The 23,887-nt window shown below is 39.2% G+C and overlaps 1 protein-coding gene across 3 annotated transcripts in view; it reads left to right on the top strand.

Moving 5' to 3' along the window:
• Positions 1–23,887, top strand: part of LOC145995183 (arrestin domain-containing protein 3-like) — a 67,008-nt gene that overhangs the window by 6,000 nt on the left and 37,121 nt on the right. The window contains exon 1 of one of the 3 annotated variants that reach the window (XM_083131734.1): positions 22,460–22,491. The exons of the other annotated variants lie outside the window; for them this stretch is intronic. Coding sequence (XP_082987860.1) covers positions 22,476–22,491 — 16 coding nt within the window. The 5' untranslated portion in view covers positions 22,460–22,475. Of the gene's footprint in view, positions 1–22,459; positions 22,492–23,887 lie in introns of those variants that run through there. 3 annotated transcript variants of the gene reach the window in all.

Raw genomic sequence — 23,887 nt, 5'->3', positions numbered from 1 at the left:
GGAACGATATACACGAGCATTTTTTTTATTACTATTTTCGTCAGACGTCCACACGCCATCATGGTTTTACAATGACATTGAACCGTTTTCCCACGAAGTGAAGAAGTCTGCATGCCTAAACGTTATAAATGTTTTGCCTTCTACATCCATTTTGACAATAAATTGTGTGCTTGTGTAAAACTTTAGGTGCGTTTATCAGAAAACGGAGATCGGGAACACGTAAACTGCCTAGGGTACCAAAATATCTAGCTAGCCAGGTAGGCTATATTGGAAACCCTAATTGCATAAATAAACAACCAGAGCAAGAAATATACGAAAATAAATGTTACAAAGTAATCTTCATGTAATAGGAAATTATCCTCACTGTGTCGAATCGTGAGGAACAGAGAATTCACGAAGAACACGTGTTGGAGAATTATCTCTAGAAACTAACCACGATATATTTTTTTTATATATTCTTGTATTCGCAAATAACAGAACTTTTCTCTTGCTCTTTTTGCTATGCATTTGTTTTTATAACCAATTGCTTATTTTGTGTATATCCAGTGCTTTAAAAAAACCTGCACTCCCATTGGTCAGTTCATATCGGGTGCGGTGCCTAGTTGCCGCCATCTTTGCGCGGTATCTTACTTCCGCCAGTGTTCGTGCAGAAGTCACTCCGGCAACAGCCGAAAGTCACCGCGTTGCGGATATTCATCAAATACGTAAGCCTAACGTGGCTACGTTTCATTCAGCATATCAGTGAAGTGCAGTGATATGTAGTTCAGTTTCACAGGAACATTACAGTGCTGATATCATTCAGTGAAGAACTAGTGACGTGTTATTGTAAAACCGGCTTCCAATTTCATATAAACAGTTTACTGAGGCAGGAGTGCAGGACAGTGTAATTACGTGTCATGTGTACATATTTATTATTAATATAACGTTATAGTTTTATTAAGTGCCTTCATTTTCTTTACACCTTAAGAAGATCGCGATGAACTCAGCTCTATGGTGATACAATCCATTCCAGGGAGACAATCAGGGTCCTACCGGGCAGCAAACGCAATCATTTTGGTCCTCCGCAGGCCGCGATCTCCTTTGTATTGAACATGAGGTACGTTATCATCAGTGATTTTAGTGACATTGTGTTGTGCAAACTTTATTTTCAAGTACAGTAACTACAAGTTATTGAAAGCATTACGTCATTCGTTGTAGCGCGCGAGATATTTTCCACGTGGCTGAAGGACACGCCCGGGACTTCCCCGAACGACAGCGCTCACGCTGTTCGCTTGTCAGTGACGTTTCACACTCCGCTCCCTTCTCCCCTCCTGCTGTGTTAGGAACAGTCGGCGACCAGTGACATGACGTCATACACCGGTGGTGTGTCGCTGAGTTATTTTTAGACTGCAGTTTTCCGTTCCTTCCCGGGACTGGCTTTTTCGTTCGTTTTCGTGCGAGGAGAAACGTATCGCGGAGAGGTAAGCAGCCCACGCGTGCAGACGTGACATCACTATAGCAACCGTGCATCAGCTGTTCCAGTATTCGTCAGTGTCAACGACTACCCGCAGTGTTGCAGCCTAACCAGGATTTCAGATGCCCAGATGGTCCAGTGAATGCCAGATCGGTGAGTACAACCGTGTTTGGTTCAATATTTCCTCATTTTTTCCTTTCATTTCAATACGCATTGCTTGTCCCTCCCACCTTGAGGCATGGCAGACTTAGCACATCTTCTAAAGCAACGTGCCGCCTACAGGGGGCAAATAACGAGATTGCAGTCGTACATTAGCAGTGTTGATCCAGGGGCGCTGAACGTTCAACAGATCAAGGTTCGGCTGGAGCAACTGAACACATTATGGCCCAAGATAGAAGAAATTCAGGATTGCATTGAATTTGAAGCCACAGACGATGAACACACGGCAGTTCGAGAGACAATCGAACTTTCATATTTCGATCTCAAGTCGCAGATGCTAACATTAATTAAGGGAAATCATTCAAATACAGACGGAAAATGAACACAGGGCTTCGTGCAAGTCTCAAGCCAAGTTGCCATTAATAGAGCTTCCACATTTCAGTGGAAATTACACCCAATGGGTATCATTCAAAGACACGATAATTCGGATATTTCAGATATTCAGAAATTCCAGTATTTACGTGTCGCACTGAAGGGTGAGGCATTGCAAATCATTGAAAGCATACCAATTACAGCATCCAACTATGGTGTAGCGTGGAAACAACTCCAAGAGCGTTTTGACAACAAGCGTCTCATAGCTGCTTCACACGTCAATGATATTTTGCATATAAAACCAGTGTCGAGAGAAAACGCAGAAGAGTTGCGATCGTTCACAAACACAGCTATCAGTTCCATCTCAGCGTTAAAATTATTAGCAGGAAATAGTTCACTATCAGATATAGTGTTAGTTCAACATATTACCTCTCAGCTTGATGCCACCACACGAAAAGCTTTTGAATTAGAAATGAATGATTCTGAATTCACCACTCTTGACAGTTTGTTTCAATTTCTAGAGCACAGAACCAAGGCTTTAGAGAAATTCAAACCAATTTCCAATGAAAAATCAACATTCAAACCACAGTTTAGTGGCAACACCAAACAACAAAGTCACAAACCTGCGCATCCTTCTCCTTCAAGATCGTATGTTTCTACTGTATCTTCTTCATGCCTGTATTGCAAGGATACTATGAAGAATAATAAGCATCCGCTGTTTGCATGCAGTTCTTTCAAAGCAGCTACTATAGCTCAGAAGTACAAATTTCTTCGAGAAAACCAGATCTGTTTCAATTGTCTTGGACAGTCAGATCACCAGGGATTTAGGTCAGGATGCAAGGCAGGATCTTGCAAGCATTGCGGCGAGAAACATAATTCCCTTCTTCATGAAGATAAGAACAACAGAGAACGTCAAACACAGAAGCAGCCCAGTAAATCCAGAAGTAAATCGGCAGTAGGCGATGATACTCGTTTTCAGGATAATGATGCCCAGACTAAAGCAACATATTGTTCTGTCAGGAACAGAGAAACTTCGCAAGTTCTCCTAGCCACAGCAGTCATAAAAATCAAGAACGCATACGGCGAGTGGCTCCCATGTCGTGCACTTTTGGATGGAGCCTCGCAGAGTAACATTATGACAGAGAACCTTGCTCAGCAGCTACGCATCAAGAAACAAAAACGTCGAATTCCAATCCAAGGGATAAATGAAGCTACAGTGCAAGCCTTTCACACCATGGAGACGCAGATTAAATCCAGCATAAGTGGATTCACCATGGATATATCTTGTTCCATCTTGCCAAACATCACAGGTTCGATGCCAGCGCAGAGGCTCGAAACTTCCACATGGGGAATGCCGAGTGGCAATTGTACAGGAATTCACACAAGTCAGTGATTGGAAGCACGTTCCGTCAAAAGACAATCCTGCAGATCTGATCTCACGAGGAGTAGATGCAAAAACTATCAGATCACTTCAGCTTTGGTGGCACGGACCCGGCTGGCTCCAAGAAGACGAGACACAGTGGCCATCCTCGAGTTTAGCATTCAGTCCCGACGACAACACTATTCCAGAGCAGCGTAAGGTAGCAGCTACCACATTGGTCACTCATGTAACAACTGAAGAAGAAATTATATGTAGATATTCAAGTTTATCCAAGCTACTGAGAGTAGTGTCACTCTGCAAAAGGTTCATCAGCAATTGCAGAAACTCAAGAGAGAAAAGGAGTGAAGACCTTACCACCTTTGAAATTCAAGGCGCCACACTTGCCTGCATCAAGATAACACAACGTGCATTCTTCTCTCAGGAAATCAAGGATTTGTCTGACAAGCAGCAAGTACACAACAAAAGCATTTTGAGGAACCTTTATCCATTTCTCGACAATGAAAAAGTAATTCGTGTCGGAGGAAGATTGGAAAACAGTGAATTGGAGTTTCAAAGCAAACATGAAATTATTCTTCATCCGAAGAGTCATTTCGCGAAAATTCTGATAGCATCAGAACACAAGAGACGTATGCATGCTGGTCCACAGCTTCTCATATCATCACTGCGTGAGAAATACTGGATACCTCGCATACGACAGGTGGTCAAACAGATCATTCACCAGTGCAACATATGCTATCGTTTGAAGGCTTCAGCCGCCCAGCAGCTGATGGAGCAGTTACCCTCCAGTAGAGTGAGACCCAGCAAGGCATTCCATCACGTAGGCGTTGATTACGCAGGGCCATACCACATCAAGACCGGAGCCGCAAGAAGCAGATCCACAAGTAAATGCTACATTGCAGTTTTCACTTGTCTTGCCACAAGGGCAATTCATATAGAGATTGTCTCAGACTTGACATCACAAGCCTTCATCGCAGCTCTACTACGCTTCACCGCGAGAAGAGGAAAGTGTGCAAGTATTTTTAGCGACAATGCTACGACGTTCCATGGTGCTAAAAATGAATTGCAGGAATTACGTAAACTCTTTCAATCACAAGAGTTCAACAAGGACATCAACAGATTTGCAGCAGAAGAGAATTTCCAATGGAAGTATTCTCCACCACGCAGTCCGTCATTCGGCGGGATTTTTGAAAGTGCAGTGAAGTCTATGAAATACCATCTTCGCAGAGTAGCAGGAAACGCCGTGCTAACATACGAAGAACTAGTAACTCTGCTATGCCAAATAGAGGCCTGCCTCAACTCCCGTCCCCTTTCCACACTCCCTAATTCTCATGATGAATTCAGCTACATTACCCCTGGTCATTTTCTTATTGGAGGTCCTCTAACCTCATTTCCTGAACCAAACATTACAGATCTGGCTGCCAACAGATTATCCAGATGGCAGCGCATACAGCAGTTCCAGCAGCGAGTGTGGAGCAAGTGGTCTCAGGACTACCTGCATAGTCTGCAGCAGCGACAGAAATGGACAGCCGTTCAGTCGAATTTGAAGCCTGGCACACCAGTGCTATTGAAGGAGGACAATCTTCTACCACTCTCGTAGAGAGTCGGCGTCATCCAAGAAGTGTTTCCGGGAAGGGATAACCTAGTGCGCGTAGTCACCGTTCGTACTAGAGACGGAGTCTACAAGAGAGCATTAAGCAAAATTGTGCCTTTACCACATTGGGAAGAACACGCTCCATGAAGCTAAAGTATTGACAATATATCCCCTAGTGTTAGGTTGGATGTGAACATTCCAACTGGGGGGAGTATGTTGGAGAATTATCTCTAGAAACTAACCACGATATATTTTTTTTTATATAATTCTTGTATTCGCAAATAACAGAACTTTTCTCTTGCTCTTTTTGCTATGCATTTGATTTTATATAACCAATTGTTTATTTTGTGTATATCCAGTGCTTTAAAAAACCTGCACTCCCATTGGTCAGTTCATATCGGGTGCGGTGCCTAGTTGCCACCATCTTTGCGCGGTATCTTACTTCCGCCAGTGTTCGTGCAGAAGTCACTCCGGCAACAGCCGAAAGTCACCGCGTTGCGGATATTCATCAAATACGTAAGCCTAACGTGGCTACGTTTCATTCAGCATATCAGTGAAGTGCAGTGATATGTAGTTCAGTTTCACAGGAACATTACAGTGCTGATATCATTCAGTGAAGAACTAGTGACGTGTTATTGTAAAACCGGCTTCCAATTTCATATAAACAGTTTACTGAGGCAAGAGTGCAGGACAGTGTAATTACGTGTCATGTGTACATATTTATTATTAATATAACGTTATAGTTTTATTAAGTGCCTTCATTTTCTTTACACCTTAAGAAGATCGCGGTGAACTCAGCTCTATGGTGATACAATCCATTCCAGGGAGACAATCAGGGTCCTACCGGGCAGCAAACGCATTCAACACGAACTTCGCCAGCCAAAAAGGGCATTGACCATTGATTAAAGATATTAAGTTTAATGCCCCTTCCCAGACATGGAATAAATATAGGTCATGTGAGAAACCATCGTCTTTTACAGCAAAAATATCGGAAAGTGAGTAAAATGTGAGACGAGAATCGTACTATTAACAGAATGAAAGCATTCATTGCGAAGAGAATATGATGCAAAATATTTGCACTTATATGTGAATTTCTGTAGATGGAAATGGCATGATCGCAAGCAAGCCAATAAAACTGAAGTTCTTGATTGAAAATGCTATCTTTATACAGGTTGTTAAGGTCAATGTGAACTAGTAAGTTTTGTGCTTGGGGCACTTACAATAAATCGCAAATAATTCATTGTGATCCGGTCGTATTCTGAGTGCGAATTATTCGACATTTATTCGAAACCTTATAGGTATGGTGAGTGCGCGGTGCAAGTTCAGACACGCTCCAATGATTACAAATTACAGTGTTGCCAAACCGGATCTGCATAAAAGAGCTAGTTTCACCTTAAATGAAGCTAGATTTTCGAAGGAGTGATAAACGGAAGGGGGAAACAGCCTATAAACCTCTAAATATCACGTAAAAATACATATTTAGGGCAAACGTTTATGGAATTGTTAATTGTTTCTTGGTCTATGGAGACCAAAGTCACTGATGAGCCCCACAGGGGGCAGTTGGCGGGAACCCCCCGTTCACACTTTTCAATACTTACATTTGTTATCGATACAATTAAAACCAATATCAGACGTCGTAGTTCGTAAATAACATTAGAAGCGTTTCGTGGCAATTTACGCAAGAGTTAAAAAAAAGCGACGTACAATAACCAGTGGCGGCGATTAGGGGTGTGTTGTGTAATCGAACACACGCAGATCGCACTCAAAGTGTCAAGTTGGTTTTGAAAGATACGCACCGTATAGTCTAACATTATTTATTTAACATCAAATTGCCACTTAACAATTTAAACCAACTCCATTTATAAAAGACAAAACACAATCTGTTTTTACAAACATTTGACAATTTCAAAGGTCTTTTAAACTGTACAGTCTATCTACATACGAAGCGTCACACAAGACAGGGTGGAGTTGCCCCCTACTTTTGCCTAGCACTATGCTAAACCTTATCTACAAGGTGAGCCAAAAGTCCCATTACCCGCTATGTATTTTGCGACAAGAGAAGGTTATGGATCTGAAGTAAATAGAGTATGATAACGGTAAGAGACGAGACATGTTAGCTGAGGAGGTTACATACAACAATTAGTCCAGAAAGTCTGTGTGGACACCATCATTTTCATAACAGAGAATTATGCGCCTCCAGGCTGCTCACAAGCTCCATGACGTTTCATTAGGTCTTCATCACTTAATTCATTGATAAAACATGGTTTGAATGGTTTCAACACTAAATCTTGTTTCATATGCCTGCGTAATGTTGTGTATGGAACTCCCAATTCTTGTGATCGCTTGCGGACTGATTTTATTGGTGACCTTTCAACGGATGAAGCAGCCTTAGCACACGTTTCTGCTCTCGTCGATGGGCGTCTGGCGCGGGGTCTGTCTTTCATGGAACCGGTTTCGAAAAGTTTTCTCTCCTATCGCAATATCGTTTGCTTTGGTGGGGTCGGCTTTTTAAGAGCCCGTATCAGCGTCACTCGAAAAAAGCACCGGACAGATGTCAAATTTTCTTCCTAGTCTTACCAATATTGATTCCATTTCCCCCTTCGAACGCAAATCCATTGCATGGAAGACCTATGGAGACTTTACTGGTGGGAGGGTTGCTCTGTCGAAAGAAACAGAAGACAAGGTTCCCTGTCCGCTAGTAACCCCCCACCCCCAAGCCGCCTGGCAGGTCAGACTCTGACCATTACAGACCTTTCTTTTGAGCCCGCACGTTTATAACTCCGAGAGGGTTTTTGTGACAAGACAACACTCTCCCGAGTGTCTGAAAGAAGAAAAACACACATTGACGAAGGTCGCAATACAACTTACATGTAATAGAGCCAATGACTATTTAGGGGAAGCGGGGTGTCCAGGGAGTCAGAATCTTCCCCGAGGGACTTACGAAGTACTAAAATTAAATAATGTAAATATGCTTGTTTTGTTTAGCATCTGTCGTATAATCGAGAGAGGTGTATTTCCGTCAAACTTATTGTAAGGGAAGGATCATACAACTTTGGATGACTGTATCAAAGAAGATTTATGCAAACCACTACCTAAATAATATGCTTAAATATTAAATTAAGAGCTTTACTTTTCGTCAAATGGATCTAACATCCTTTTTCGTTATTCAATAAATATTCAATTCCTTATCTGTTTCACAATCACCTTGCCAGGTCAGTTGTTTTTATACAAATTGAAGCGATCTTAACTATTCATGAGCTAGATAATGAATTCCTATTCTTATGCCGTCTTTTCCCATTCATGTGATAACAATATTAATTAATATTTTAATATTATTAATTTAATATTACTGTTATTTTAACTTGTTTTTATTATTAGAAGAAGGTACCAACATCATAGGCGTGCGCAGACCCTCTGATAAGGGGGGAGGGCAAAAACCTTGAAAATTAAGTCAGATCGGGAAAGAAAAAACTTATTTTATCTCACTGTTTTAGTTTTTTGCACTGATGCGATATATATATATGTGTGTGTGTATTAGTGCGCGCGCGTGTATATTATATATACAGTATATATATACCTAGGTATTAACATATTTCAATACATTACGTAATCTATTCATCCGCCCCTTAACAAACCAACAGCAAAAATTATATAAATTGTCTCTGAAATGTGAGCGCTCGTTTTCCTCCAAACCAAACTGTTATAGCAGCAACAGGCAAACTGCGAGCGAAGCGACCAAGAAAATTTTTCGATCCAAATTTTTGAAAGTTGAAAACAGTATAGATTTAATAGGGCACATGGTATTCTCTTTTACAATTTTTCTCAATCAGATTGTTCGGCTCCAAGGACCAACTCCCGCTACTTCCTAGCTACGGTTCGGAAGTTGACAAGACTGCAAGAAAAGCAGGTACCGCGAGCGAAGCGAGAAAGAAAATTTTACGAAATGTATTTTTATTTATATAAAATTTAAAGTCGAGGGGACAATGGCCCCTCTGTGCCCCCTGCAGGTGATCCTGGCCGTCTGTAAGAAATAATGCAAGATGGACGTGAAAACTAATTCCGTCTTGAGTATCCTTTTGTCCTGCTACTAGAGTCGTTTTCACGTTCAGAAGACACAATGGGCTCTTATGGGCAATGCTTTTCTTATGGGAAATACGAGCGCGCTGTTGTGAAATTTCTGGATTTACAAATTTAGCTTAAGTAAAATCGGTACCTGCAGTTTTGCAGGAAATTTTGTAGAGAATACGATGGTGAACACAAAGAACTGGTAACTTGCTTACATAATTTTAGGTTAAATTAAAAACGCAAATTTTCTGTGAAAACACAATTTTTACATTGTTTTCATTCCTAACGTTGAAACATGCCGTAAAATTGAAGCATTCATTATTAAAAAAATTCACACGGTTTTTTAATTGTCATAGGTGACGGTGGTACTCAGAATTTATCAATACTTTAAAGCACATTTGCATTAAAAAATATTCAAATAAAGTATGTGGAGATTTTTTATATTCGTGCAGTAGAAAATGTCGTCGCTGGCCATTTTTTGTTCTGTAATTGTGGAGAAAATAATGAAATTATTTTTTATAACCACTCAAAGGTTCCAAGAAATATTACTTCTATGCATTTGGCGTTTCTTTTTAATCAGAACCGCACGCGAAGTAAGGAGACGTTGTCTGGCCATCTTGAGCTGGCTCACCGCAGCATTCCGGCAAATCACCACCAAGTTTTCGAGTTGTTATTTTATTTCCATTCAGTAAAAATATGAACTTCATGCAGTTTGTTATAATAGAATTGAAATTACTTAAATTTAATAATTGACAATTATTTCCAATGCTGCTGTTGTGAGCAACATTAGTGCTGTCACAAATACACGTGGTTTTTGTTTACATTACTGTCGACATTAATACTGAAATGAAGATCACCTTTCAGTTTCCAACGTACACATAAATTCATAGACACCATATTAACCTTTGAAAGGTTTTCCAACACGTGACAAAATATGGGGCTTCAAGATAGAAATATGACATGCCTTGCTTGATTCATTTACGTCTTATCAGTTCACGTGGGCCGTAACTCATTTGTTTGTTTGGGTTGCAACTTGAATCTAACCCATGTGCCAGGTTCCCCTTACTTGAGTGAGAGATCTGCTTTGGTCTGTTTAGACTTTTTCCCTCTCTCGAAAAAGTGTTTTCAGTTGTGTGAGCGCTCAGTGATTTTTACTTTTTTAAGTGATTTCTGAAGTGTCATATTCGTGCATTACACTCGCGCGTGTAGTGATCGCAATGGATCATAGTAAAAAGGGTAACTGTAACGTTCACAGTATAATATTAATATTAATAATTACATATAACTATCATTATATATACAAAATATGTAACATCTTCATTGTGAAAGAAGATCATCATTTTCCGGCGACATGAGCTAGCGCTGTATTGGCAACACTGTGCGGTTTCTCCATAAGCGCCGTTGTGTCTTCTGAACGTGAAAACGACTTTAGTAGATTCTGCTAGTCTTGCTTTCTTTTTACTTCAATGTATGCCCCCCCCCCCTATAATTGATTTCCGTCCAAGGTTGGAAAAAGGTAAAAAGGGCAATGCCCCCCCCCCCGACTCCTTGTAGTTGCACCATTTCCTTTTAGAGTATAATATTGTTTTATTGTACAGTAGACGCATTTCGACAAAACTTTCATAAAAGTTCATTACAATGCTGAAGTACATTTTCTATTTCAGGAAGATGTTACCTTATTACGATGTGTTCTAAAATCTTGAAAGGGCAGGGCAACTGCTTATCTGCCTGGATCAACAATGACCACTGATCATTTGATACTAAGAAATTGTTAAATCATGAGTCGCCAAACTTGTCACGATATTGACATGATATTTTGCTGCCTACCTGGTAGGTGGATTTATTCAGTGACTGTGAGATTGTTATTTGGTTCTATAGGTTATATTTAGAGTAAAATGTGTACAATCATTATCCTCTACAAATGGTGTTTCCAATTTCCGGAATAGGTGTGAAAAATGAATTTTTGAAAGTTGGAGGACGTTCAACATCTCAAGAACCGTCAAGTTTATTTTCCGGTTTGTAGTGACTGATTGATTTAGTTTACTTTACATTGCTTTTCTGCTTTTCTGTCACTTTTGGCTAATTGCGAAGATGGGGGATGAGTGATGATATGATGAAATTGATGAAGGGACACCCAACCCAAGCTGGGATTTGAACCCAGGACGTCTGGCGTCGTAGCGCGATGTGCTAACCACTCCGCCACGGGGCAGCTTTTCTGATTGTAATTTCTCATTCGAGTATTTACAATGAACATAATTGTCAGCGATGTTTTCTCAATCCTTTCATCGTTACATCGTTATTGAAAACATCCGAGAGGCAAAAATACGACATTAAGGAATTAAAAGACTACAGAAACTACCTAGCTGTTAGCGGTAATAATGATGCTTTGTAATCGAGGGGTCACGAGTTCGATCCACGGTTAGGCACATTTAATTAAGTGGCTCGAATTCCACTATAGGCTGTAGGTTTTGTCCCGATTAGCCTTTGTGCAACTAAACATTGCAATTCAGTGCAAAAATCAGCAAGCTTGGGCAGTTTTATTCCTTGAAAGCCTAGGTTTACATGTTAATAAATTATTATTTATGACGTTGGAAAATAATTTATGCCGAGTGGCTAATTACTATTGCATGGAGAAGAATCAGATGTGAAACACATATAAAACTATTGGTTGTTATATTCACTACTAATCACTTCTGCCCAGTGCGAGAGCTGCAACTGTATCCATTGATTTATGTCAATGATATTGATAGTCAATGCTTTTGTCTCATAGTTTAGGTGAATTTGCACTGAAAATATGTTTGTTCTCTCAGTGTTACCTTCGCAATAGAATTGGTAACATCCTCCAACTTATAAAAAATATTTTTTAACACTCGTTCCAAAAATAGTGATATGATTTACATAGGATAATAATTGTTAACATTTAGCTTCGTAGGCATCGTATTATCATCATCGTTTGACCCTCCAACAATCAAACAGCAATCCCACAGCCACTGAACACATCCACCTACCAGATAGGCAGCAGAGTATCTGCAAATTTTTTTGGCAAGTTTGGAGACTTGTGATTTAACAATCACTTAGTACGTATTAAATAATCAATGTCCGTTGTTGATCCATGCAGATCTGCAGCTGCCACCTCCAACCACGATTTTACGTACAACACGTTCTAATAATCTTGCGATCTTATAAAAGCAGGAAATGTACTTGAACATTGCAATGGCCTTGCCTAAGGGAAGTTTTATAATGGAAAATATTACGTAAGATAGCTTCTAGTTCTTTAATTTTCGATCGAAAGGAGTCTAACGTACTATAAAAATCTGGCGGCTATAGGGAGCTTAGATCTGTTGTGAGGGTTTCATACCCCCCTAACCTCTTTGTAGCTCCGTCCCTGACTCTATGTATTTTGTCCAATGAGTACAAGCTAGCAAAATTGTGATTTTCAACAAGTTTGTAGATAATTCTGCAGCTGTTCATAAAAACAGACGTATTTCATTAGTTTCTTGCTGTCGTTCATTTTCCATTTTCAGCAAAAAAGTATTCACACTCTTTGCATACGCTGCGTAAATGAGGGGGTGAGGGAGAAGTTGCTTAATAGTCTCACTTAGAAATTTAGTGCAGAGGAATCTTATAACCCTTCTTAAACAACATTATGCTTTTATAGAAATAAAAGTAAATACTATTTTCAAACCGATGAAAGTTCCAAGTAACTACGTAGGGGAAGGGTAGTGTATTACTTCGTATGTAATTGGACTCTCCCACTAGCAAATTTCTTATTAACACCTCCACATATTTTATTCTTTAGTTGTATTATCTGTATGTGTCTGTAGAATAAATTGTCCATATATTGCACATGAATAAATTATGTGTAGTTCTTTTGAATTTGTGGTACTAATCCACGTTTATACGTAAATTAGTCTTTGACAGAGATGGAAAATGAAGCGCCAGCAGAGAACAATGGTGCCACTGAAGTTGAAATTCATCTAATAAAGTGATTTTAGGTGCGTCGGGACACACACGACAGTGTTTTGTGCCCATCAATGTAATAAAAACAGTGAGATGGAATGAGGGTTTTATTTCGTAAGCTAACTTTTATCAAGGCCCTTGCTCCCCATAATCGGAGGATCTGAGCACGCCTAAAATTCCTTAGGCCTATACAGAAATAGTGTTACATTACATAGTGTTATTTGTCGTATATCCAGAAAGTTGATTGATTTGCTTCATTTTACTTCGCTTTTTGTGCCACTTTTGGCCAATTTGCGAAGATGGGGACGAGTGATGAATTGATGAAATTGATGAATGGACACTCACAGTCATCCGCGCCCAAGCCGGAATTCGAACCCAGGAGCCCTGGCGTCGTAGCGCGATGTTCTAACCACTCCCCCACGGTGGCCGGACCCAGAAAGTTGAAAGTGAATGCAATTTTTATGGTGTGTTTTGTATGGTCATTATCAATAGTAATTCTGTCATATTATTCCACTAAATAATGTATTTGGAAAAGAAAAAAACAACATAATTAATGTATTTTATTTTACTTAAGACCTATGCCTAAAAGTACTTTTGTATTTGATGACACAGAATTATCTTATGTTTCGATTTATCCTTGGGTCTGACTGTAATATATATATGTAATTGGTGAAAAAATAACGCAGTAAAGTATTAAGTAAATATATTTTATCCCCCTACTTACAAATCATGAAAGGAGTCAAATCGAAATTAAATTGAACGGACGTTCAAAATGTTTAAAAATAGCACTATTTCCATAACAGATCATCAAGTATTTTTTTTACCATTGACCCTCAGAAATATCTCAAACTGACAATGAACGTTCATTGAACTTATTTATGATCGACAGCTAAAAAGTCATTCATTTGCGTGACTGGTTGATAATCCACCACCAGATAGAATTTACACAATATTTACCTAAAAACTTTGGGTACAGTCACCTTCCCCCTAAAAAAAATCCCTTGGTAATAGACTATCGTGCTCTCACAAAAAAAAAGTTATAATTTGTTACAATTTCTCTTTTGTAGGCAAATCTTTTGTAAAGGTGTACTTCAGTCTGTGCAACCAGCCCTTCCCATTTGTGAACAATATACTGGGGAAATCCCGCGCCCTTCACTGTTGTCATGGATCGCATAGTGAAGAACTGTTTACAAGCATCGCCCAAACCATTGATTCTCCCCCAAAACCTTTCCCTGCCTTCTTTTTTTTTCCCTAGCTCTCAGCATTCGGTTTTCTTGGAAGACTGGCCGATTGTGAAAGAAAAAAGAGACGGCGGAGGAGTGTGGAGGGGCGGGGGGGATTGAGCGCGAGCGGTACAGAGGGGGGAACGGCTAGCGCGACCAGCTTAGAAAAGTCGAAGTTAAAATTTACATACATTGCTCTGTACGTCGAAAAACTACAGACATTCTAAAGAAAATTATGGAAGATCAGTTTCATTTCTTTGCTGTAGAAGAACAGTTGAAGCTTTCTTGCGCTTTAAAATGTTGATTTAAGTTATTACATACAATTGGCGAGCAAGTGAATTTTACGAAATTGAGATAAGGAAAACTACGTAATAAATAATGTATTTAAAAAAAGGCTGCGCGACATAACTAACTTCATATTTGATCTTTAACTCAGTATAATTTAAATGCCACACACTTAACTGTTCGAGCACAGAACGTCGACGCAAGAACCTATTTTTTAGGTATCATCACCAGCGGTGATACGGGCTCTTAAATCCGTTCCTCCAAAGTATACGTTGACTCATCAGCCATGGTTTATACTATCTGTAATGACACAATGAAAGCAGAGGCGAAGCGTCCGGTCATCGGGAGATGCGGCGATGACAAAGCAAAATAATAAAAAAAATTGCTTTTTAAATATTTTAGAGAAGAAGTAAAAAATAAGCCAGAATACTCGTATATTTGAGCGAAATTAGTCTCTCGACGCCATGAAACAGCTAGAAATACGCAAGAGATTCGCTAAGTTTAGCGAATCGAAAGGAGAGCCCAGTTCTATCCCCCGTGCCCAGCCGTCCCGCTACGTTTCCTGTTGAGTGCAATGGTGTCAGGCGGGGCCAACACATCGTAGCAGGTCTGCGAATCCAAGGTTCTTCGACCGCTTTTCCCCCGCTCTTGAAGGTCTGGTCATAAGAGGCCTTTTTTCAGCCCCCTTGTTTACAAACACGGCAGGCTTTCAGTGACGTCATAAGTAAGCAAAAGCATAAATTTCCGCACGGTTAGTGCTAGAAAGAGCTTAAGCAGTTCTGGATCCATTGTATTTCCTTCACAGTATTTCTCCTTTTCAATTTTTTTCTTTATTTTAATCCTGCGGTTCAAATATCGTTTTCTGAAAATAATGTTCTTACTTTACAAAACACGAAGTACTTCAATGTTGTTTTGTCTTTACTATGCTTACGAATGACAAGACTGATCAAGATTTTTGTTCTCGAGGTGACAGACATACTTACTTAGACAGAACCTTTTCCCTAACATATCTTACTTTCACACCAGGGATGGTCAACAACATCAGGATTCCGCAAAATTTAAAATTTCGATTCGGAAAGTTTACTACCCGGATTTCGGAGAGAGACGTTTAACAATTTTTCCATTTTTTGGGTAGAATTTAAGAAAGTTTAGTCTTCCTTATTTTACGATCATATACAACTTCACACGTCTGTACGAACACTGTTATCATCATTATCAATGTAGAAATCCCCCTCCCCTTCCACGGTTGAAAGATTGACCCTGACGTTTGGCAAGTCTTGCGATGACTACGTAAAAATGTTACGGTTCGCCACTGAATGAAGGACAAATCGTGAGAGGTACATCACTATCTGCACACAACTACTACCACTTAGGACATGGAGGTATGAAGGGGGAGGAATAAGCCTAGCGCCATTTTCCTGAAGCCGGGTCACGTGACAGAACCGGAGAAGTCAGATCAAACCATTCGAAGACGCCGTAAGAAAGCATGTAATTTTGTGTACTTTTGAATAAGATTTAGGAAGCAATGGTGCCTGCTCAACGCACGGCTGTACTAACAGAAGCGACAGAAAATCTGAAGGAATAATATTCCATATGCAAATAAAGCTAGTTACAGTTTGTTTTGTAGTATTTAAGTGTAAAGTAGACCTCAAGTTTTCGTTTGTAGTTTGAGCCTACTTTCATGCTCCTTCCAGCCCGCGTGCGCTTGCAGCATCCGATGCGATGTTCTTCTGTTTGTTAAGTCATTGGTTAAAGTAGATTCGGCCATCTTACGCAGACAAACTTAAGCTCCGCCCACTGGCTTCAAAACGAAAGCAAGGAGTGATACGAGACTTCAGGCACCTGACTTTGAACTACAACCACTAAGTATCACTATGAACCACTACCACAACACAGACTCACATACCTACGGGGTAATGGGACTTTTGGCTCACCCTGTACAAAGTGAACCTGTCCTTGTCCCCCCCGTTTTGGCACCTTGCCCCTCCCCCTAGTGTTGAAACTCAATTGCCGCCACTGCCTAACCAAAAGAGCTTACCTCCCTACAACAAAGAGCTTACACGCAGGAACATTTTTCATTTGGGGGGGTACAAAATTCAGCCTCATATATATATATATATATATATATATATATATATATATATATATATATATATTACACACATAATAATTATAATAATAATAATAAATAAAATAAAGATATTTATTTTAAATTAAAATATTTATTAAATATGCAAATTAATTAATTTTGAATTATTATTATTACATGAATAGGTAAAATATAGTAAAAGAATAGAGATATTACAGCACGTATTCATTATCTAGCTTACGCGTAGTTAAGATTGCCAAGATTTGCATAAAAACAATTGCCCTGGCATGGAATTTAATGTCAAATAGAAAAAGAATTGAATATTTATTGAATAACAAAAAAAGAAGTTAGAATCAAATTAACAAAAATAAAGTTCCTGATTAATATTTCATGGATATTATCAATAGTAGTGTGCATAAATCTTTGGAACCCTTCAAAGCCGCCGGACCCTGTAACCGAGTGGTTGGCACATCGCCCTGCGACGCCAAGGGTCCCGGTTCCCAATCCCGCTCGGGCTTGGTTGTTTGTGAATGTCCTTTCATCATTTCATCACTCATCCCCATCTTCGCAAATTAGCCAAGAGGCACAAAACGCGAAGTAAAATAAACTAAATCAATCAATCAACCCTTCAAAGCCGTATGAGCCAAATTCCTTGCCTTCCAATAAGTTCAACGGAAATAACCATCGATTATATAACAAATGCTAAACAATTACGTTTGGATTATTTACTTCTCTACTACTTGGTAAGTCTTTCGGTGCGAAGGGGTTCGGACTCTCTGGACCCCCTAAATACGGCCCTTATACCTAGGTATAATGTGAAGCCATGGGAAATATTCTATTTTAGAACAGCACACACGAATGTCCTGTTATTTAATGCAAAATTTGCACATTATATATACATATACATATACATACATACATACATACATATATATATATATATATATATATATATATATATATATATATATATACATACACATACATACATATATACATACATATATATTTAAGGGGGGTTCAACGGGTCCAACCCCCCAACGCCCTTATGGTTCAATAAAATTACTAAATTACCTGTTTTATCCGCTTGTTCATTAAATTTTTTTCGGATTTATTTCATTCTCCTCAATTCGAGACGTATAGAACGGGATACGGATGGGAAGAAAATTACGTAATTTCACACACTAGATGGGACTGTAGACCAAATGTCTGCAATTTCCTGATAATTTCGGAATTTCTGCGATAAGAAACTTTATTGGGACTGTCAAATCAGTTATATTTTTTTCCTTCGAGTTTTCTTAAAGGAATTTGGTTTTTAAAAACTCAGTGCAAGAAAACCAGGCAAACACCGTAATATTTGACACAAGATGAACAGAAAAGCATCAATACTAAGTAACATGGCTAGTGGAATTGTATTTGCATATACTTACAATTTTTACTAGTAGAAGAGAAATATGTCAGCAAGCTCTTCAGTTTCTTCACTGTGTAACCTGTGGTGAGTTTGAAACATCTTCACTTGTTCTAACCAATTTGTTTTCACGCAGTGCAAGATTATGTTGGGCACCTCAAAAGGCGCACTGTGAACATGTCAGTATTCTAAACGAGATATTAAAAAAATTGACCCCCACCCTAATCTTGGACGTCTGTAGATTTTTTCCACGGAGGGACTAGCAAGGTATTTTTCCATGGCGCATACTACCCCGATAATAGTGTTGCTCCCTCAAAAAACACCACTTGAATTTGAAATTATCGCATTCCCGCATCCCCATTATAACAATTTATGTAAATTACTGTAACTGAAATCAAATTATACGTGTGAAATATATACTTTGAGATTGACATTCGTTTTCTAAGGGGGAAGTGTGGCCATCCTTGTGCCCCTTCCAGATGTCCATTCCCCTGTATTACACACTAGAAATTTAGTGTAGAGGAATCTTATTACCGTTATTAAACGATATTCTGTATTTTCAAGCTGATGAAAGTTCAAAGCAACTGCGGGTAAAGGGGTGCACTAGTAGACGGACATCAATTCTGGGGGAGGGGGCAAACATTTAAGTAAATGGAAGCAAGGCTAAGAGTAGCAGGACAAAAGGACACTGAAGATGGTATTAGTTTTTACGTGTTTCTTGCATTATTTCTTCCAGAGGCCAAGAGAACCTGCAGTGGAGCACAGAGGGGTAGGCTAATTGCCCACTCAATTTAAAATTTTATCGGGCGTTGGCCCTCGGCGCTAAACAATCTAAATGAAAAAAATGTAAAGAGAATGCCATGGGCGCCCCATGATTTTATTTTGTGCCCTATTAAATCAATATTGTTTTCAGTTTGCAATAATTTGGATTACAAATTTTTCTTGCTCGCTTCGCTCGCATTTTACTTCTTTTCTGTACTGCATTGTAAATTACTAGAAAGAGAGAGAGAGAGAGAAATAATAACAACAAAGAAGTTCAGACTGTTGCTGCTAAACAGTTTTGTCTTAAATGCAGGAACAATTGTTTGGAGGCCGCCCCCCGTGTTGGACTGGTTAGCACATCACGCTACGATGCCAGGGGTCCCGGTTTCGAATCCTAGCCTGGGCATGGGTGTTTGTGAGTGTCCATTCATCAATTTCATCATATCATCACTCATTCCCATCTTCGGAAATTAGCCAAAAGTGGCACAAAAAGCGAAGTAAAATAAAACAAATCAATCAATCAATCGATTGTTCGGAGGTAAAATGCGCGCACATTTCAGAGACAATTTTTATCAATTTTGCTGTTGTTATGGGTAGGATGAATTGATTAAGTAATGTATTTAAATAATATGTATAATATTATACATACACATACACCCTCAATGCAATAAAACTAAAAGAGTGATATAAAAATGAGGTTTTTCTTTCCAAACTGACCTTTCATCAAGGCTTTTGTACCCCCTAAGCAAAAGGTCTGCGCATGACTGCGTCAATGATATACTTCGAAATAGATTTCTGTTTCTTTTTACGAAGTGTAAAGAATATGATAATGAATATGTACGTACATACACACAACTTTGTCGGGTCCAGCACCTCCCCCCCCCCTTTCGCTCCCCAACAAACTTCAGATCAGCTGTGTCTCGGATTTTCACTTATAAAATATAGCAACCTTAATCATACCAAAAGTTGAACCCGCCCCCCTTTCGCTCCCCAACAAACTTCAGATCAGCTGTGTCTCGGATTTTCACTTATAAAATATAGCAACCTTAATCATACCAAAAGTTGACCCCCCCCCCCTTACGTGAACTATATATACGCCCATGTATATACATTTAGAACAGATTTTAAAACTAGATAACAATTCTGAACTCTGGACCTCGTTCTGGGCTTATTTGGATTTAACGGGACGGAAAATCAGGAGTTCTAAATGTGAAAATTGCGATCAAAGATAGCTAAATCTATTCATTTTAATGCAGGTTGAGATTAAAGGGGATGAGGAGAATCTTGAGCCACTCCAGCCAGGAATAATCATCTCCCACCCACTGGATATAGAAACCACATTATTGAATATATCATACTTACAGAGTTCCAGTTCAGTTCAGCTCATTTTAATTTTAAAGTCCCATAGCTACGCATAAATATAACTTTAAACAATTTATGGTGGATGTGTATACCCCATCCAATGTCATTTAGAAGCCATGTATTTGGTATTTTCTCAGACATCTAGAGGCCGTTGTATTAAAAAAGAAAATAACAGTTGAGAAGTCTAACTTTTAAATATTTGTCAAATATTTGACAAAGCATTTATTTGATATATAATTAGCTCTACCTAATGACACTCTTCGAGCAAGGAAAGCCACACGCTCTGAAGTTTCTTTTTTCTTTTCAATCTTTGGTGGACAATATGAAGAGCCGGTCAAGGTTTCTTTTCATATGTAGTGGTGTTAAATGTAGATACATGCGTGTGTTTTAGGGTGATATGTCAATTTATCGTTTATGTGAAAAGGTAAACTTTAATGTAAGCAAAAACATATGCACGTCACAGTTAAAGATTTGCGCATTTACAAAGAAAATTCAAAAACACATTCCCACCTCGCCGGCCTCCGTGGCGGAGTAGTTAGCATAGCGCGCTATGACACTAGAGGTCCCAGGTTCGAATCCCGGCCTGGACATGGATGTTATTTGTGAATGTCCAACAATTTCATATCATCACTCATTCTCATCTTCGTGATTAGCCAAAAGTGGCAGAAATGCGAAGTAAAATAAACGAAATAAATCAATCAAACATTCCCATCTCACTGAAATACCCAAGTTGGTATTTCGTGTCTTGTCTCGTTCGTGTAAGTATTTCGTTTCGGAAAATTCAATGTTAAATATTAAATAGAAAATAGGGTCAGTCATATACTCTTCTGGTGAAGATTTGTATCTTCGAATCGACGAGACCATTTCTTTATAAAAGTGTTCCGCCCTTTTGCAAATGAGCATTCGTCTGCAGCGTGATTTTCTGAGAGCAAATCTGGGGCGCGTCAAGTATCTGAGCGCTCAGGGAGCAAAGTGATCGCTCAGCTACTTGACAGCCAAATAGGCGTTGTTCCGCGACCGCTGCTCACTTGATCTCTGAGCAAACTTGAACCTTGCTCGCCACAGGTTTGAGCCACAGAATATAGCTTTTTTGTGTTTCGATCTCATCAGGCAAAGGGAAGAAGAGGAAAAGTGTATGATGATGGCGAGGTGGCGAGCCGCCGCGGCTGGCCAATGAGGAAATATTTATGACGAAAACTGCTTGCGATATAGCGTAATTAGAGAGGAAGTTCAAGTAACAGAAGGTGTCCAGTTTTTGTAATTGTATTAAGATGAAAGTGTTGTTTATTCCAAATAATAATAAATATACACCGTAATTTTGGAAAGTTGTGCAGGGGTGTGAAAATAAAAATTTCGACAGTTTTGATCACATCATCTATTCTATTTCCATAATTAACAGCTTTCCGAACACCGAAATCTTGTCCACTCGACGCAGCCACATTGATCACAGATTTTTCAAAGGCACTGATATTTTGATCAATGAGCAAACATCGTCAAGTAAATGATCTGTCTGCTCAGCGAGCATCGCTCAGATACTTGACGGGCCCCAGATTCCATCGTTCCACACAAATTTTAAACAATTTTCATCTCCGTAAAGAGGTTTCCAAGAACATACGTCAATGAACTAACTAGTAGCAAGCACAATGTAGAATAAGTTTACAATGATTTGAATTTCTGTCGTAAGGAAGATAATGCTTATAAGTTATAAACAATATACACTTTTTCTTTATTGGGCGAATTGAAAATAGGTTCTATTAACAATAGCACCTTGCGTCTGCTGTCAAATTACCAAAAGGAGGGGGTTACAACTAGATTTGGATTTAGGGGAGTACAGTACCTTCCTTCAAAAATGTGGGGTACAATGTACCCCTTCTTCCAGTTATTTATTAGATATTCAAACCATTCAGATGTAGTTTAAGTTGATAACAAAAAATTGGGAAGGCAGAAAATTGGGTTAATTTCTTGTTCAATTAGGGGGAAGACTAGCATCAACAATGGTACATACGTTATAATTCATGATATTTTTTTTTTCACTAAAGGACCCCTCAAAGGGGCACACAGAAAACTGCATTATGCCACTGCTTGGAGCTTTTTTAAATTTTAGGTGCCAAACAAGGGTACCAAAGAACCAGATCTGGCTCCAAAAGACCTAATTTGTCAACAGTGAAATTACAGTGCATATTTCTTTTTGTGCTAGATGTCTGAATTTACTGTTCTGAAAAATAATAATTCAAAGCACAACTACAAACTGAACTCTTGTTGCTTTTTGAATTGGCTCCACTGATGTGTAAGCTTCAGTGCATTCATTGGCCATTGGCTGAAAAGAAAAAAAGCCATTTCCTCCCACATAAATATTTAATGGACAATGAATGAACTGAAAGGTATCATTCTTTTTTGTAAAATAGGCTATATAAACTCGATAATCGTGAAGTAATGAGACGAAGTGAAGGGAACATTTCTGGAGAGAGGAAGAAATAGCACACATACACAGTGCCATGCCTGTAACGAGTGCACTCACGGTCCTTGAAATGACGTGTCAATCATACCCCGGCACGGGGCCAAACGTCGTTATGTGTACGGGAAACCGGTCGTGACTCTCACGGTCCTGGTTTTCAAGTTCGGTACTGAGACGGTCGTTTATTGTCATGCTATTGCGAGGCGGAGATAAATACCTTGAAATGTTACACTGTTTTGTTTACCTTTGATATGTAGATTCGAACAATCATAACACACTAATAGTATAATATCCGGTACCTGAAAAACGCCAAATAACAACACTGACGAACGGTAAAAAGTGAATATATATTGTAACAACAAAAAAATATTGCAATCAACAACTCTTTACAAAGCCTCCTCAAACGCTCACTCATTCATTCTTCTCTCTTTCACACCTATGAGGTATTTTTACATGTGAAGTATAGATACAAATCATGGATCTCATTAACATATCATTCGTTTTTAGTTTTAGACCTTAATGTGAATTTAGGGCATTTGTCTGCCAGCTCCTGTGCTCTTTTAAATTAACTTAAGTGCCAGCCCTCGGAAAGCGGTTAACTAAGACAATTGGGTCGGCGTGGATAAATCTTTCGTTCGAATGAACGTATGCATCCAGTCGTAAGCACGACATTATACAAGTTTCTCGGACGGGGGTAATACACATAAGCCTCTCTCGTCCAATGAGAACAACTACGCAATTACATAGTGACGCAAAAACTTAATTGGCTCCAGCTGCCGGAATACACAAATCAATCGCCGGCGCGAGCAAAAATTACATCAAAAACCACTATGCAACAAATAATACTACTTCATGCGCACGACCTTGCAATATAAATTACACTTTCCACAATTAAAAAGGACTCATCAGTCAAGTATTGACAAATTAAATGGCGCGACGGGGCGGTCGGTTACGCAAGAAATGGAGCACACTTTGACAATTTACACTAAATATTAAAGAAATGATATGGAGCTTCTAACCCTGAATGCAGACAATTAAATTAGAACATCTGAACATGAAATGACTCTTTTTTATAACAATACCAAAAATTATCAGACGCGGAAGTTAGGTTTGGGGTTCCTGAGTCACTTGCAAATAAGTGAGACTTCGGCGTTAACAGTACGGTGTTGATACTAACGATGCACGTTTACATGGACATAGACCCTCTGAAGAATACTGTACCGGACTCTGCTACATTGCGTGGTCATTCATCTCTCCTGGACGCGGGACTTGCAAACGGTACCTTTGTGGTGAAATTGTTCTCCGAGGTCGATCGCGACGAA

Source organism: Lepisma saccharinum, chromosome 11 (genome assembly GCF_977018435.1).
Source record: "Lepisma saccharinum chromosome 11, izLepSacc3.1, whole genome shotgun sequence".
Taxonomy (NCBI): Eukaryota; Metazoa; Arthropoda; class Insecta; order Zygentoma; family Lepismatidae; genus Lepisma; species Lepisma saccharinum.
The sequence above is the reverse complement of the archived record's forward strand: the minus strand, read 5'-3'. Positions and strand labels throughout refer to the sequence as shown.